Genomic DNA, 15,980 nt, shown 5'->3' with positions numbered 1-15,980 from the left:
CTGCTCGCAGGGTGGTCACACCCTCCCACAGCCCGTGGGCCGCTGGGCCCTGCACAGCCTCAGGACCCCACACGTGGGACAGGGCTGCAGGGGACCCCAGAGCCCTGCTCCTCAGGCTGACCCCATCCTTTCTCCTGCATCCTCCTCCACTGAGGCACTGCCCCTGTCTGAACCCCCACCCTCTCCCGGAGTCCTCACCCCTCGATGAGCGGAATGAACCCCTCCCCACATCTTCACCCTGTCCCCAAATCCCCCCTTTCCATCGGGGTCCAAGCCCCGCCCGGGCGGGACATCTCCGGGCCCACTTGGCCCCTACGCACCCCCCACGCGGCCCTGGCGCGTCCCCGCCTGCAGGAGCCTGTTTCTGGAACGTTGGGGGACATTCTCGGGTCGCGCGCCGGGTGCCAACCCCTTTGCTTCGGGCCTGGGCCGTGGCGGGGCTCTCAGCCCCGCAGTGGGACGGGGAGACGGGACTCCGCAGGCCGGGGTGCGGAGGGTTAACTCGGGCCAACTCGGGCGCAGGGCCGGGCGGGGTGGGAGCCCCGCGGGGTGGGGCGGGGCAGCCTCGGACACCGCCGGCCTCGCCCGCAGCCATGGCCACGGGCCCCGCACCCTCGGGCGGGCGCCCCCGCGAGCAGAGGCCGCATCTGAGCAAGGTGGGGGGCGCGGGGCCCGGGGTCCGGGCCTGGAGGGCGGGGGAGGAGCGGGTGGAGGCCGGTGGGAACGCGCGGTGCCCGGCCTGGGGCTGCGCTTGGTGCAGCCGGCGGTTCCCCTCTGGCCTGCGCCCGCCGCGCCTCTGCCGCCAGCTGTCGCCCGCGCTAATCTGGCCTGAGCGCGCTGACCCGGCTTCCCGCCGGCTTGGGAATAGGGACCCGGGACCTGGGGGTGGCGGGACAAGCCCCTCACCACGGCCCCCTCCGCCCAGATGGAGCGGGTGGTCGTGAGCATGCAGGACCCCGACCAGGGCGTGAAGATGCGGAGCCAGCGCCTGCTCATCACCGTCGTCCCCCACGCGGTGGCGGGTGAGCCGCGGCGGCCAGGCGCGGGCTGGGCGGGGCGGTGCGTGCCTGGGCCTCGCTCCACCGCAGTCTCCTGCGCAGGCGGCGACGTCGTGGAGTGGCTGATCCAGAAGTTCTGCATCCCGCAGGAGGGTGAGGGCTCAGCCGGCCGGCCTGCCTTCCTGCTGGGGTCTCCAGCTGGTGGCTGGGTCTTCTCGGGGTCCCGGGCGTCAGAGCCCTGCAGAGCGTGCTGGGGTTAGAGGAGCTCACGCTCGGGTTCCCCCAGCTGACACTCAGCGCCCGCCCCTCCCAGAGGCCCTGCACCTGGGCACGCTTCTGGTACAGCATGGCTACCTGTACCCGCTGCGGGACCCTGGCATCCTGGTGCTCCGGCCCGACGAGACACCCTACAGGTTCCAGGTCAGGCTCGGCTGGGAGCAGGCGGGACCCCAGCTACCGACCCAGAAGGCCAACCAGTGGAGACGCCAGGGAGGGGCGTGGAGCTTGCTGGGATTGGAGGGGGATATGGTGATGGCACCGTGGGCTGGGGGTCTCCTGCCCCTTCCCCAAAAGGCCTGGACTGGAAGTATCCATGTGCTGAGAAGGACTAGGTTAGGGGGCCGAGCATCAGTTTTCCTGGGGCCACAGCAAGGGACCCCATTAGAGATGTGCCTGTGGAAGATTCTGCTGGCTTCCCGAGGGACCTAGACCCTCACCCTGAAGAAGGAAGCTGTGGGGCGTGAGGACGGGAGCCCTGCACCTCATGGACTCAAATGTGATGGAGACCCGTCCCACCTCCCCGACCACATCGGGGACCCAGGCCCAGCCTGCCATCAGTGGTGTCCCCACCCCAAGCACAGACTGAGACTGCCCCCACCCCACCCTAAAAGGAGGGCTCAGGCAACCACAGACGGGAAGGCTGCCCCTGCCTAGGGCTCCAAGGGACAGTTGAGCTCAGTTCCAGGGGGGCTGAATGGCCAATGGTCAGCAGGGCCTCTGGGCGGTGTGCAGACAGGGAGGTCCTCAGAGACCTTCTGTGAAGCCCGGTCTCCTTCCAAGGGAGTTGTGAGGGTGGGCCGACACTGGGGTGGTCCCGGACTCCCTTCTCCCTGCACCGCACCAGACCCCGTACTTCTGGACGAGCACCCTGTGGCCAGCCGCCGAGATGGACTATGGTGAGTGGGGGGGGATGGGCTAGCCTGAGGACAACTCCCAGGATGGTGGACCCAAGGATGACGCCACGGGGGGGGGGGGTAGGAGCAGAGCTGCCCTCTGCAGCCCGTACCGTCTTTCCAGCCATCTACCTGGCCAAGAAGAACATGCGGAAGCACGGGGCCCTGCTGGACCATGAGAAGGTGGGACCCCGCCCAGGCTGCGTCCAGCTGGGAGAGTCCAGGGTCCCGTGTTCGCCCCAGAACACAGGCCCCGAGATAACCCCCAACACCCACACACACACCCCCTGCACGGTCTCCTTGGAGTAGTGAGTGGGTTCCACGCCCCCGCGTGGGCACGGGAGGGGATTACCCACCGAGGCCTCACTGCCCCCAGGAGCGCTATGTCCAGCTACACAAGAGGATCAACCACGCGTGGGACCTGGTGCTGATGCAGGCCAGAGAGCAGCTGCGGTGAGACCTTGCTGCCTGCCCGCGCGGCACCAACCCAGCCTGTTCCGGGAGCTGTGGGACCTGGATGGCACTGCCCGGGGGTGGCTGCCCACCCAGGCCCAGGGCTGAGGGTGGGGGGAGGCACTGCAGTGGCTCAGTGTACCCCCAACTCCGCCTACTCCTCCCAGGGCAGCTAAGCGGCGCAGGAAGGGGGACAGGCTGGTCATTGCGTGCCAGGAGCAGACGTTCTGGCTGGTGAACAGGCCCCCGGTGAGCCCTTGCTGGGGAGCGGGGGCATCATGCTTCCCTGGAAACCTCCGGCAGGGCCTCCGTTTTGAGGCTGTGGAGGGACTCACCTTCCAGGTTCTCCTGGTTTACCCAGAGATCTGCAGGCCAGGGCTGAGGCTGCCCCACCCCCAGACCACAGGACATACCCGTGTCTATTTCAGTCTGAGCGGCACCGAAGACCCTCAGGAGGAGGCAGAGTGCGGGCTGGCCTCAGCTACAGCATGGGGGACTGAGGTCATAGCCCAGGAGTTTTTGGGGTGCTCGCTTGGTGTCAGGCCTTACCCAAAACTGTGGTCCTGGCAGGTGGCTTGAGGTCCCACTACCATCTGGGGCCGTGGAGAGACCAAGTGGACAGGCCACTGCAGGGGTGTGGGGGGGGCATGAGCAGAGAGGAGACAGGGCTTGGGGCTGGGTCGGGGCTCTGGTCCTGAGCTCCCTTGAACATGTCCACATTGTAGGGTGAAGCGCTTCAGCTTCTGGGGGTCTGTGGAGGTGGAACTTAACCCTAGGGTGGGGTCTCAGGAGGCCCCCAGAGCTGTGCCCCCACCTCTCCTCTCCCCTCTGCAGCCTGGGGCCCCCAACGTGCTGGAGCAGGGTCCAGAGCGGGGCTGCTGCACCGCCAGCCCAGTGCAGATGGTGAGCCCACCCCACTGTGCCGTGGGACTGCCTGGGGGCGGGGGCTGCCCGTCCATGCATCTGACCGTGCGTCCTCCAGACCACCCAAGTGACACACGATGCAGCTGTTCCTGGTCACCCTGCCCTCGCCCTCCCCAACCCCAGTGGCCTGCTAGCTCACCTTCTCCCCCTGCCACCTGCTGCCCTTGGTACGCTAAGTGGAGTGGGCAGGGAGGGAGGGGCTCTTCCCCCAGGCTGGGACAACATCAGGGCTCACAGGGACTTGGAGGGGTGATCGGCAGGGTACAGGCCTGAGGGACCTGGGCTGAACCAGCCTCCTGGGGCTCTGGTGGCTGGAGGGAACCAGACCAGGACAGACACATCCCCAAGTCGTGGCAGCAAAGCCCCTTGTTCAAATCAAACCCCACCAAACCCACAGCCTAGAACAGACAAACTTCTTCCTGAGTTCAAAACCCCGAATGGAGTCGGTCAAAGAGGGCTGGGGCAAATGTTGGGACTCACACGTGTCTTGACCACGTGGCGGGTCCCCTGCCTCTGGCTCTGGGCCCGTGTGGGGAACATGGGTCACGGCTCCTGAGTCTGAGTTAGACCTGGTTCCCCAGCATCAGCCCATTAGGAGTGCTTTTCGTGTGTATGTTGTTTAAAAGATGATTTAAATGCATTTGAAAATATGACATATTAATCACAGTTGGGGGACTTCAAGGCAACTGTGAGAAGCTGGGGGTTCTGTGGAATATTCCAGAAATCTCTGGACTACAGGCCCCCAGAGGTCTCCTGGAAAGTCAAAGCCCCCTCCCCCATTGGAAGAGGGGCTCTGAGGGCAGGGCTGGGGCCTGAGCTGTTCTCTGCGGCATCCTGCTGGGGCAGGGTGTCAGGTCACAGGCCTGCAATCTAACACAGTCACCTGTCCCTTCTAGACCAAGAGCTTGGATTTCTACAAGCGGGAGGTAGGTCCAGGGATGGGTGGGGGTTTGGCCTCCAGCCCCCAGGCCAGGACTGGGCGAATGAGTCTCTCGTCTTAGATCGAGCGCTACAGGAAGGCCCTGGGCAGGGCCCGGGTGAAGTCTTCTGTCTGCCTTGAGGCGTGAGTCGGTGGGGGGCATCTGGAGACCCCCGGCCCACAGCCCAGACCCTTTCTCCCATGCCCTGTCCCTGAGGCCCCGTCCTGCCCAGCCCCGGCACCGTCCCCTCCAGGTACCTGCAGTACAGCGTCCAGCACCGGCTGCACGACCCCATCCTGTCGGGGTGCCTGCCCGGCAACCCCTGGATCACAGACAACGCCGCCTACTGGGCCGTGAACTCGCCCACGTGAGCCCGGGGCACGGTGGGCGGGACCTGTGTGCTCCCATCCTGGGCTGGCGCGGGGTCAGCCCAGCCACCCCAACACCCCCTTCCCCCAGGGCGGCTGCACCCACCAAGCTCCGCGTGGAGCGCTGGGCCTTCAGCTTCCAGGAGCTGCTGGAGGACCCCCTGGGGCGGGCGCACTTCATGGACTTTCTCGGGAAGGAGTTCAGTGGTGAGAAGCACCCCGCCCTCCCGCCCTGGGCCCGAGGGGTCCCCCAGGTTTCTGCCCGCCCCGAGGAGTCCCCTCCTGGCTCCTGACCAGTCCCGCATCGCCCAGCCGAAAACCTGAGCTTCTGGGAGGCGTGCGAGGAGCTGCGCTACGGAGGGCAGGCCCAGGTCCCCGCCCTGGCAGACGCAGCGTACCAGTGAGTGTCGCCGGGCGGGTGTGGGCCGGCTGCTGGGCAGACACGCCCGCCTGGATGACCTGCCCGTCCCCACACCCAGGCAGTTCCTGGCTCCCGGCGCTGCCCGCTGGGTCAACATTGACAGCCGGACGATGGAGCGGACCCTGGAAGGGCTGCGCCAGCCCCACCGCTACGTGCTGGACGACGCGCAGCTGCACATATACATGCTCATGAAGAAGGTGGGCCCTGGGCCAGCCTGGAGGGCGCGGGGTGGGGGCGCCCCAGCTGGGCCTCGGGTCCGCACGCTCCAGCCTGCCACCCTGCCCGTGGGAGCCCCTCCCCTGGGGCCCGGCTGGCCCGGGGCCCCGGGGCCTTGGCCGCACGGAGCCCGCTGCTCTCCTGAGGTGGTTTCGTCCTGCTCACTCCGCCCACAGACAGCAGACAGGCTCGGAGGGGCTGAAGGACCTGCCCAGCTCACATGCTTAGCAAGGGTCCAGCTTTGACTTGGAAAAGTATTTTAACATAGAAATTTCCAAGTATGAACAAAAATAAATTAAAATGCATCCCTCTGTACCCATGGCCTAGCTGCAAAAATTGTCACCTTAGGGCCTATCCTGACAGGTCTACCCACCCCCTCCCACCCTGCCCTTGTTACCCGAAAGCCACTTTCAGACCTCCTACCTATATTTTAGCATATATATACACACTTCTCCATAGCATATGGACACCTCCCGTTTCAAAACTGACTGTAAATGCCAACATGACACTGTAAACAAATAGCACTTACTTAATGCTCCCGAATACCTAATCAGGGTTCTCACCTCCTCCCTCGGCCCATGTGCTGGTTTCCTGTGGCTGCTGTGAGAAACTGTTGCCCGGACTAGAGTGCCGTGGCATCAGCCTGGCTCACAGCAACCTCAAACTCCTGGGCTCAAGCGATCCTCCTGCCTCAGCCTCCCGAGTAGCTGGGACTACAGGCATGCGCCACCATGCCGGCTAGTTTTTTGTATATATTTTTAGTTGGCCAATTCATTTCTTTCTATTTTCAGTGGAGACTGAACTCTTGACCTTGAGTGATCTGCCTGCCTCGGCCTCCCAGAATGCTGGGAATACAGGCGTGAGCCGCCTCGCCCGGCCATCAGGGTCACGTCTTACAGCCCCAGAGGTCAGAAGTCTGACCCGGGTCTCCCTGGGCTGTCAGGTGTCTGCAGGGAAACCACTTCCTGTGTCTCCCAGCCTGGCCCTCAGCTCTGTCCTGTCCTGCCCAGAGCCAGCAAGGCAGCACCTTCCCATCCCTCTGGCCTCCCCCCTTTCACTTACAAAAGCAGCTGCGATGATGCTGCGCCCACCCGGATAATCCGGGATCATCTCCTGCCTCAAGATCCTAAATATAATCACAGCTGCAAAACCCCTTTACCAGCAAGGGGCTCACTCTCAGGTTGAGGATTAGGTGTGGGCATCCCAGGGGGGCAGAGGGATTATCCTGCATTCCACAGCCTAAGGTTATTTCTTTCTCTTTTTTCAATTTGCTTGAATTTGAATCCTAATTTTGTTAGAATTGGTCAATAAGTCTCTTAAATCTCTTTTTATTTTATTTATTTATTTGGGACAGAGTCTCACTCTGTTGCCCGGGGTAGAGTGCCGTGGCGTCAGCCTAGCTCACAGCAACCTCCAACTCCTGGGCTCAAGCAATCCTCCTGCCTCAGCCTCCCAAGTAGCTGGGACTACAGGCATGCGCCACCATGCCCGGCTAATTTTTTCTGCATATTTTTAGTTGGCCAATTAATTTCTTTCTATTTTTAGTGGAGACGGGGTCTCGCTCTTGCTCAGGCTGCTTTCGAACTCCTGACCTCGAGTGATCTGGCCCGCCTCGGCCTCCCAGAGTGCTAGGATTATAGGCGTGAGCCACTGCGCCTGGCCTTTGAATCTCTTTGTTTTGGAGGCCCGTGATCCTTTGTCCAGCCTGTTTCTCGCAGCCTGGCTCCTGCTGGCCACATCCCTGTGGCTTCGTTGACTGTCTCTCTGTCCTGTCTTTCTATAAAGTGCCAGTTACATTTAAGGCTCGTTCAGATTCATCTCCAGGTTTTTGTTATTAGTTTACCTGGTTTTTGCTGAGGTGGTGTTTGGTGTCTTCCGTCAGGGTACACGAGGTGCCGCTGCCTCTTTTTGTGGTGCAGGCAGCCGCTGCGCTGCTTTCACCAGAGACTGTGACGTGGTCCTGTTCTAGTTCCATCCCGGCCTCTTTATTAGTGGGAGGCTTCTATGAGACGCCTCCCTCACTGCTCTTGGGTGTCAACTGGTGCAGATTGCCAGAGAAAGGCAGGTGCTTGACCCCTCCCTTTATTTACCACCTTTAAAAATAAAGAATTGGGGCTGGGTGTGGTGGCTCACACCTGTAATCCTAGCACTCTGGGAGGCTGAGGTGGGCAGATTGTTTGAGCTCAGGAGTTCGAGACTAGCCTGAGCAAGAGTGAGACCCCTGTCTCTAGTAACAATATAAGGAAATTATCTGGGCATGGTGGCGCATGCCCGTAGTCCCAGCTGCTTGGGAGGCTGAGGCAGGAAGATCGCTTGAGCCCAGGAGTTTGAGGTTGCTGTGAGCTAGGCTGACGCCATGGCACTCTAGCCTGGGCAACATAGTGAGACTCTGTCTCAAAAATAAATAAAAATAATGAATTGGAGTCAGGCATGGAGGCTCATGCCTGTAACCCCAGGATTCTGGGAGGCTGAGGCAGGAAAATCACTTGAGCCCATGAATTTGAGTCCAGCCTGGGCAATACAGCAAGACCCTCTTCTCTAAAAACAAAAAATATCTATCAAAAAATGAGTTGGACCCCTAGTATCTGCCAAGCATAGTCAGTGAGGTTTGGATGTTTTTAACACCATCATAAAATCACAGATGTCACCGCATCTGATGTTTCAATCCCCAAGTTCAGTCATGCTTGGGTGGTAAGCACACGGCCCCACAGTGGCCCTCTGGCTCCCAGTCACCTGATGTGTCCCTGGCCACGGCGGTGGCTCCCCTGCTCTCCCTCATTCCCGGCTTGTCCTGCCCACGCCTGGAGTCAGCGTTTCCATGGGAGCCCTGGCCCTTTCCAAGGGTGGTGTTTAGAAAGCGCAGCCTGCGATCCTGTGCTCCTTGCTCCTGGGGACAGAACTGGGAAATATGCGTCTTAAACAGAAACCAGGAGCTCGTACTGGTAGTTCACTCAGGACCCCAGGTTTTCCTCAGATATCACCTTGAGCAGCTCTGCTGCGTATGCTTAGGGTTACTCTGCCACCTGGGGACGTGGCTGGTGTCACTTGTCCCCCTTTACTTGCAATGTTTGGGAATTGCTTTTTTATTTTATAATTATATGAAATATACACTCAGTTCCAAACTCAGTGCTGCAGAGCAAGGTCCATTGAAGTGACTCTAGCTCATGTCCCTGCCCCTCCCCTTATTCCCTCCTTCCCACCAAAGTGAACAATTTAAAATGTATTTTTCCTTAAAAATATAAGCAATTACAGTCGTAGATTCCTTTCCTTTTCATTTAGTCCTGTGCAGTTTCCCTGCACCCCACTGTTTCCTCCATGCCCTGCCCTCGCGCTGTAGGAGTCTGCTCAGGGGCCCTCGCTGGAAGTGGCACAAGGGCCCCGCCCAGCTTCTGCTGTGAAGGGCCCAGGTGTCCCGGAGTCTGACAGTCGGCAGGCCTGGGTGCCTGTCCCCAGCACTGTGCACTGGGACTGGGTTCGAGACACTGTGCACCTCGCTGGGGAGCTGGCTGAGAGGAGAAGAGGGGCCGGGTCAGAGCAGGACGCCGTGTCTTGCAGGACTCCTACCCGAGGTTCCTGAAGTCTGACTTGTACAAGGGCCTGCTGGCGGAGGCGGGGATCCCACTGGAGATGAAGAGACGGTGAGGCCACGCAGTGCCCTGAGCTGCCTGCTGCAGCCCCAGAGGCAGCTGAGGCCCGTGTGAGGTGGGCAGGACTTTGCCGGCCTCCTGCCAACAGCCCCCTTCTCGCCCACAGGGTGTTCCCGTTCCCACGGAAGCCGTGGCACTCAAGCCCCAGCCCCGCTGTCCTTCCTACTTCTGGGGAGCCCGTGGTGGCTGGTGGCCCTGGGGATGGTGACAAGGTGGCCTAGGTGGACCTGGCCCCCGTCGTCCTCACCTCCTGCTTCCTCCCAGGCCCTCCTGCCCAGCACCCTGCCGACTGCGCAGTCACCCTCCTCCTGGCCCAGGGTCCTGGCAGCTGCTGCCTCTCCCGTACAGGTGTCCCTGTGGCAGATGTGGGGCACACAAGCCTCTCTCTAGCTTCCTTCTCCTTTTCCCCTGGGCAAGTCCTCTTCCGCCAGGGGGACTGGTCCCGTGCTGATTCCCAGGGAGGAGGCTGCACTGGCCACGCTTGGGTTGGGGCAGGCCATTACCTGAAGAAAGGTGAGACCAGGGCCACGAGTTCCTGGCATGCTGTGGTCTTCGATTCGGCACTGGGTGCCCATCCCCATCTCTAGAACCGTCGCATCAGCCGGTGAATACCTGGAAGCAATACGCACAGACACGTGGCTTCCCTCAGGTGGCACTTGCCAGGTGATGAGGAGATGCAGGTCTCAGGGCAGACCCTGCCTGCCCTGTCCAGGAGCAGCCCTGCTGTGAGGACCCAGTGAGGACCCTGGACAGCTCCCTCGGCTCCGCGGGGGCCGTGGTGACCCTGCATCATGCTCACTGCCTTCCAGAGCTGCGCCCGCACCACCCTTGCCTGGACTGGGACCACATGTGTTCCGGAACTTGATTTTCCACCTCGAGGCTGTGGCTTCTGCCCCAGATTTGTACAGATGACTCTGACATCATCACTCCACTGACAATGAGGCCTCTCTTCCCGTCAGGGCAGATCTTGGCAGGTGTCCTCCCTGCCAAGCCTTTCTCTGTGCACCACGTTACTCCCCACCCCCAAGTGTCCCACCGTCCCCCAGGCTGCATGAAGGCACAGGCCAGCTCCTTTGGGGGCGCAGCTCTGCCTGGCCCAGCTCGGGGTGCCACCCTAGCCACAGGGCTTGCCCACACGTCAAGCTCCCAGCCCCTTCCAGCAAAAAACTAAAAGACCCTTTGGTCCTCACTTTGAGCCCGTCCTGCTGTCAGTGCAGCTCATGACGAGTGTGTGCACATAGGATGCACGTGTGCGTGTAGTGCATGTGCATGGCCTATGCGTATGTAGCATGCATGTGGTGTATGAGGCATGCATGTGGTTTGTGCGAGGCATGCATTGTGTAGCGTGTGCATGTGTGTAGGGTATGCATGTGAGGTGTGTACATGTGTGGTATCTGTGTGAGGAATGCATATGCCATGCCTGCATAGAATGCATGTGTGTGTAGTATGAGGCATGTATGTGTGAATGCACATGTACATAGGATGTGTGCACATGTCTCCCATTGCAGACATGCGTGTGTAGTGTGCATGTGAGGCATTCATACGTGTTAAGAGGCATGCATGTATGTAATGTGCACATATGAGGTGTGCGTGCGTGTGGTGAGGGAGGTGGTGAAGGTCACTAGGGGCTCAGGTGTAAACAGCAGCACCTATGGAGGGTCCCAAGCATGTGGGTTGAGGGAGGAGAAGGGACCAACCCTCTCAGGCCTCGGGCTGAGGAATTTGGGGAGTCTGGTCTTTAGGAGGAGACGGCTGGGGGCACCATCTGCACCCTGGTGGGCTGAGGTGCACCAGGTAGCATGAGGGTGCCAGCCCTCCAGGGGGGAAGACTGAGGAAATCGAGTCCAGGGAGCCTGTGGGGAGGAGGGGCTCCTGGCATGGAAATGGCAGTTGTGCCCAACCTGCCCGGAAGTCCTCCAGGACCCCCAGAGTCCCCTCCTGTGCAGGGGTGCAGACTCTTACCACCCAAGTGGTAGACCTTCCCCTCTCCCCCATGGTTTCTTGTTTTTCACTCACAGGGCTTGGCCTGTAGCCCTATGGCTCCTTCATGCTCAAGGCTGGGAGGGCCGGGTTACCTTTCTCAGGGACAAGGGACCACACTTCTTGGCACGAGGGCTCCCACCTGTTCAAACTCTGGCCCCCAAGTCCCCTTCCCAAGCCTTGGCAAGGAGAAACAGGAACAAAGTTACACCTGTGCAGCTACGAAACCGGAAACTCCCGCAGGGTTCTCAGAAGCAGCTGCCTCTTCACTTCCATACCCAGAGCCCAATCTCCTGGGCTCGCCGCAGGCTCCTCCCACCTGGTGGCCACCAGAGCTCACCTCCACCCTCGCTTCCTGCCACCTTCAGCCAGCCCAGAGGGTGCGGAGATGCGAGGCCACCGCTGTCCACGGGGCTGGGTGCGGCTTGTGGAGCAGACACCCCTGGAGGCTGTGCTGAAGCCTGCAGGGCCCCCCGATTCTAGGGGGCAGGTCTGGGGGGGTGACCCTCCTCGGCCGTCCTTCCCACGCTGACCAGGAGAGGCAGCATGCTGCTGGTCACCCAGCCAGGAACAAACCCATCCCACTCCTTGGGGAGCAGAGAGACAGGCAGACAGACACCAGCTCACACCCGACCACTGGGCTCTTTCAGACAGTGCAAAAATGTTTATTCTGGTTTCTTCCATGGTGACTGGAGTCATTAGGCTGCTTTGGCTACAAGTCTTGGGCTCTGTTGTCTGGGCAGGGCCCATAGCCGCCCTTGGCCTCGGGAGCAACAAGGCACAGAGGTGAGTCCTGGGCCAGGGACAGACTGGTGGGAGTGAGAGCACCGAGGGGCGGCAGGAGGCACCAGGTGCTTCCCACGCCCAGGGCACAGGGCCCTCGAGGGACAAGCAGCTCCAGTGTGCACCGACCTACGCGTGCATTCCACGGCCAGCTCCCCGGACAGTCACAGCACACATAGCAGCACGAGGGCGGTAAAACCCCCACGGGCACCTGCGAGCAGCCGCTGGCCCCAGTGCCCCACCTTCCCGGAGCCTGTAGGCCGAGTCGAAGGGCCCAAGTCACCCGCCATGCTAGAGGGTTCCCTCCTCGCTCTGGGAAGGGCCAGGGCTGCCTCAGGTCCCAGCCGCTGCCCTGAGGCCTCCCCCAGGGCCCCTACCCTCGGAGCGCCTGGGGGACAGTGCACAGAAAGAATCACACAAGAAGGTAAGGAGGGACTTCTGCAGGAAGTGTGGGCAGCGCATCCTCAGGGAGACCCCGGGCCCTTCCAGTGATCTCGGCCTCTCCGGCCTGGGGAGAAGCTGGCGGGGTGAGGGCGCCACGTGAGGATGGGGTGCCCTGGGGCCAAGCCCCGCCAGAGGTGGCCCGGGGAGGCCACCACAAAGGCAGCTTGGCCACAAGCAAGACCCCAGTGGGGCGCAGCACAAGCCCCGAGCGAGGACTCAGGGACACGGAGCGCTGGGCAGCAGGGCAGGCCTGGGCGTCCCTCACCCACAGTCAAGTACGGAGACCAGGAAGGCCAATGACGTCTGGGCTCAGTAGCTGGAGTCGCCCCTGCAGGGTGCGGCTGGCACGCCCGCCTCTCACACCTCGCTCCGGTAGCGCAGCCGGGAGAACCGGTCCCTGATGGCCTGGTCACTGTCCGGCCCGGCTGCCCCCAGGCGCACCACCCTACTGCTCGGGACGAGGTCCCGCACCTTGTGCTTGATCACGGAGACCAGGCCAGGCTCGTCCGAGCTCATCGGGCCCGTCAGGAGGACGTAGGCAGCATGGCGGCTTGGCTCAAACAGGACCACTGCAGGCACAGAGCTGTTAGGGCCACCAAAGGACCTAGTGGTGGGGACACCCCAGCCCCGCACAAGGCCACACTCACCGTCAGAAGCGACGATGTTGGCAGAGATGTTGGCCAGCTCCAGCAGCACACGGGGCAGGGTGGGGTGGAACATGTACAGGCTGTGCCCGGCGGCTCTGGTCTCCTGCAGCGAGAACCAGCAGTGGCTTCTGCCGTCCTGGGCAGCACTCAGGTCACCACCACAGGGTGCTGTGGTCGCAGTGGCCACGCCCGAGCTCTGCACCCACCTCCATCCCTCCCTCCCCCAACCTGACCTGACCCTGCCAGGGCACTGCCCCTCCCCCCACGGGGCCGCCGAGTCCACTCTCGGGACACCCAAGACACTTCCTCTGGCACCCCATTGTGATGGGTCTCGAGTGACTTCGATTTGTCTGTGGCCACCCAGTCACCCGGTAGCTTCCGGGCACTTCCAGTGGGACCCAGGCCTGGCATCTCCAGCCCTGGCTGCTCCAAGGTGCCCCGTACCGTCTGGTTGGCACTGCCCAGCTCGTGGAGGCCCCAGAAGAAGAACGCGGAGCGGTGGTCCGCGGTTGGCAGACTGGAGGAGGGAGGGCCGCCAGGCAGGCTGGGGAGGGTGAGGCTCCATAGGATGGCCCTGGTGCTGAGGTCCAGGAGCAGGATCTGGGGGAGCGACATGCAGGGGACATCAGGGCTGCACAGGCACAGGCTTGCCCGCCACGCAGCCCTGAAGGCAGCTGCTTCCTGAGGGCAGCCGGAGCCTACGCAGTCCCCTGGGCCACAGCCCTGCTCTCAGACCAGGCCACCCCCAGCTAGGGACAAAGGTGGGACCTCAGAAGGAAGTGCAGCCAACCTGTCTGTCAATGCCGGTTCCATTCTCAATGACCACAGCCAAAGTGTCTGGTTCGTAGTGGCCAAAAATGGGTTTTCTGGAAGAATGAGGGGAGAACAGCTCACACGGGGCCTCTAGAGAGACTGAGATGTAGGAAATACCTGGGAATGGGTGTGCCCCTTGGCCTTCTGTGGCCACAGCAGGGCGGGGCCACAGCAGCCACAGCAGCTCCAGGATGAGGCACTGATGGCCGGGGTGGGGGCTGCACGAGCCCCTTTACTGGCGCAGGTTGTAGGAAGGGCAGGTGCCGGCCGGCAGCAGCACATGGGCCCTCCTCCCTGGGGCTGCCCACTCCTCCCTGGGGCTGCCCCCTCCTCCCTGGGGCTGCCCCCTCCTCCCTGGGGCTGCCCCCTCCACCCTGGGGCTGTCTCCTCATCCCTCGGGGCGTGCAGGGCTGCGGGGTTGCGGGGCTGGGGATAGGGCTGGGCGACAAGTGCAGGGCTCCCAGGGAGACCCTACCTCAGGACCCGCGCCGTGCTGAGCGTCCAGCGGGGAGTCAGCTCCTGCCCATCCAGCAGCACGCAGGCCTCCGAGCCCACAAGGAGCACATCTGCGCCAGCCTTCCCTGAGACAGGCACCAGGTAGCGCACTGCTCCAGCGCTAAACAGGAGGAGAGAGGAAAAGGCACAGGGTCCCCAGGGGTGAGCAGGAGGTCAGGGCCCCCAGCACTGCCTGTCCCAGGGCTGCTTCTCTCAGGCCCTCCAAAGCCCTGTATTTCTTAGTTCTACAGCTTGAAAATGCAAAGCAAGACCCTTGCTTCCTGTGCAAAGCCAGGTGAGTGTACCACTGGGAACCTTTCTTCTCCCAGGTTTTCACTCAGCTCCTGCTGCCAGTTTCTGGTGTCTGAGCCCAGGGTGGCCTCGTGGCACCAGCAGCAAGGCCCAGGCACCCCCAGCCCACTGGGCCGAGGTGGGCTCCACACAGACCCTCTGAGCACTGAGGCCTGTGAGTGACGTCTGTGAGTAGGAAGCCGCTGCCCAGACCCACCTGTGCACAAGCACCCTACAGGTGGTGGCGTTGAGTGTGTTCTCCCACCAGGGGTCCTTCTTAAACGGGCCGTCTCTCTTGGTCACCTTCTCATAGAGGCCTTTCACGGAGCAGCCGCAGAGGGAGCTTGCTGTTCAACGCACAGAGGAGGCCGAAGTCACCAGGGTCACCCACCAGCCCCACTGCCAGGAACACATGGTGCCAGGCCTGCAGGGACTGAGCAGCACGTCTACGGAGAGCCGGCGGGGACCACAGTCCCCTCACGCTGGGCTCTCCAAGGGTGCTGAGCTAATCGTCTCAAGCCCAGCACCGCCTCTGAGGGCGCAGCGGGTCCTGGGGACGGGGCAGGCACACGTACCGCAGGGGAGGAGGATGTAGTGGGCGCCCGTCCTGGTCACGTGGAGGAGGAAGCCGCTCTCCCCGTCGATGCCGAGGCTGCCTCTGTGCCCGATCTGGTGCCCGGTGCTGCCGGAGTAGATGTAACCGCTGACCTGCAACGGCAGAGGGCAGTGGGGACGGGGCAGAGCAGACGTTCAAGAGGGAGGACATTTTTTTTTTCCTTCTTTTTTTTTTTTTTGAGACAGAGTCTGGCTTTGTCGCCCAGGCTAGAGTGAGTGCCGTGGCGTCAGCCTAGCTCACAGCAACCTCAGACTCCTGGGCTCAAGCGATCCTCCTGCCTCAGCCTCCCGAGTGGCTGGGACTACAGGCATGAGCCACCATGCCCAGCTAATTTTTTCTATATATATTAGTTGGCCAATTAATTTCTTTCTATTTATAGTAGAGACGGGGTCTCGCTCTTGCTCAGGCTGGTTTCCAACTCCTGACCTCGAGCAATCCGCCCGCCTCGGCCTCCCAGAGTGCTAGGACTACAGGCGTGAGCCACCTCGCCTGGCCTTGGAGGACATCTTAAACGGTGCGGAAGGATAAGGCGGTCAACGCCCTCTCGGGGTGGAGGAAAGAGCGCTTTGCCACAAGAGTGTGCGGAGCGCCTGGCCCCGAGGAGGCTCCAGGCCCCAACACTGACGGCACGGACGGCAGGCGCACACGCTGCGCCTCCTGGGAAGGCCCACAGGCCCCACCCGCTAGGCAGCCCCAGCATCCTGGGGGTCAGGAGTGGGGCCTGGCGGACCCCCAGCAAGCAGCCGACCCGAGCCCTGTCCGGGCAGTGGAGGCGACAGGGAGCAGGGCCGA

General features: G+C 62.1%; 2 protein-coding genes across 6 annotated transcripts in view; one reads left to right on the top strand and one right to left on the bottom strand.

Moving 5' to 3' along the window:
• The first annotated feature begins 925 nt into the window (after window positions 1-925).
• Window positions 926-10,308, top strand: RGS11 (regulator of G protein signaling 11). Its single transcript, XM_012737791.2, has 16 exons — window positions 926-1,022; window positions 1,101-1,151; window positions 1,312-1,418; window positions 2,122-2,173; window positions 2,295-2,353; window positions 2,547-2,623; window positions 2,791-2,872; window positions 3,458-3,526; window positions 4,444-4,473; window positions 4,549-4,610; window positions 4,721-4,834; window positions 4,927-5,042; window positions 5,148-5,235; window positions 5,315-5,453; window positions 9,028-9,110; window positions 9,226-10,308. The coding sequence occupies exons 1-16, from the start codon at window positions 926-928 to the stop codon at window positions 9,338-9,340; spliced, it is 1,341 nt and encodes a 446-aa protein (XP_012593245.2). The 3' UTR covers window positions 9,341-10,308.
• A 1,435-nt stretch (window positions 10,309-11,743) lies between these two features.
• The window catches only part of FAM234A (family with sequence similarity 234 member A), a 29,038-nt gene continuing 24,801 nt past the window's right edge, over window positions 11,744-15,980 (bottom strand). For all 5 annotated transcript variants that reach the window (XM_012737785.2, XM_012737780.2, XM_075994900.1 and 2 more), the window contains 7 exons: window positions 15,148-15,280; window positions 14,790-14,919; window positions 14,262-14,402; window positions 13,764-13,839; window positions 13,418-13,573; window positions 12,974-13,076; window positions 11,744-12,895 (listed from right to left, as the gene is read on the bottom strand). In XM_012737785.2, coding sequence (XP_012593239.2) covers window positions 12,684-12,895; window positions 12,974-13,076; window positions 13,418-13,573; window positions 13,764-13,839; window positions 14,262-14,402; window positions 14,790-14,919; window positions 15,148-15,280 — 951 coding nt within the window. In that variant the 3' untranslated portion in view covers window positions 11,744-12,683. The remainder of the gene's footprint in view (window positions 12,896-12,973; window positions 13,077-13,417; window positions 13,574-13,763; window positions 13,840-14,261; window positions 14,403-14,789; window positions 14,920-15,147; window positions 15,281-15,980) is intronic.

The sequence above is a fragment of the Microcebus murinus genome, chromosome 19 (genome assembly GCF_040939455.1).
Source record: "Microcebus murinus isolate Inina chromosome 19, M.murinus_Inina_mat1.0, whole genome shotgun sequence".
NCBI lineage: Eukaryota > Metazoa > Chordata > Mammalia > Primates > Cheirogaleidae > Microcebus > Microcebus murinus.
This window is presented reverse-complemented; position numbering and strand designations above follow the sequence as displayed.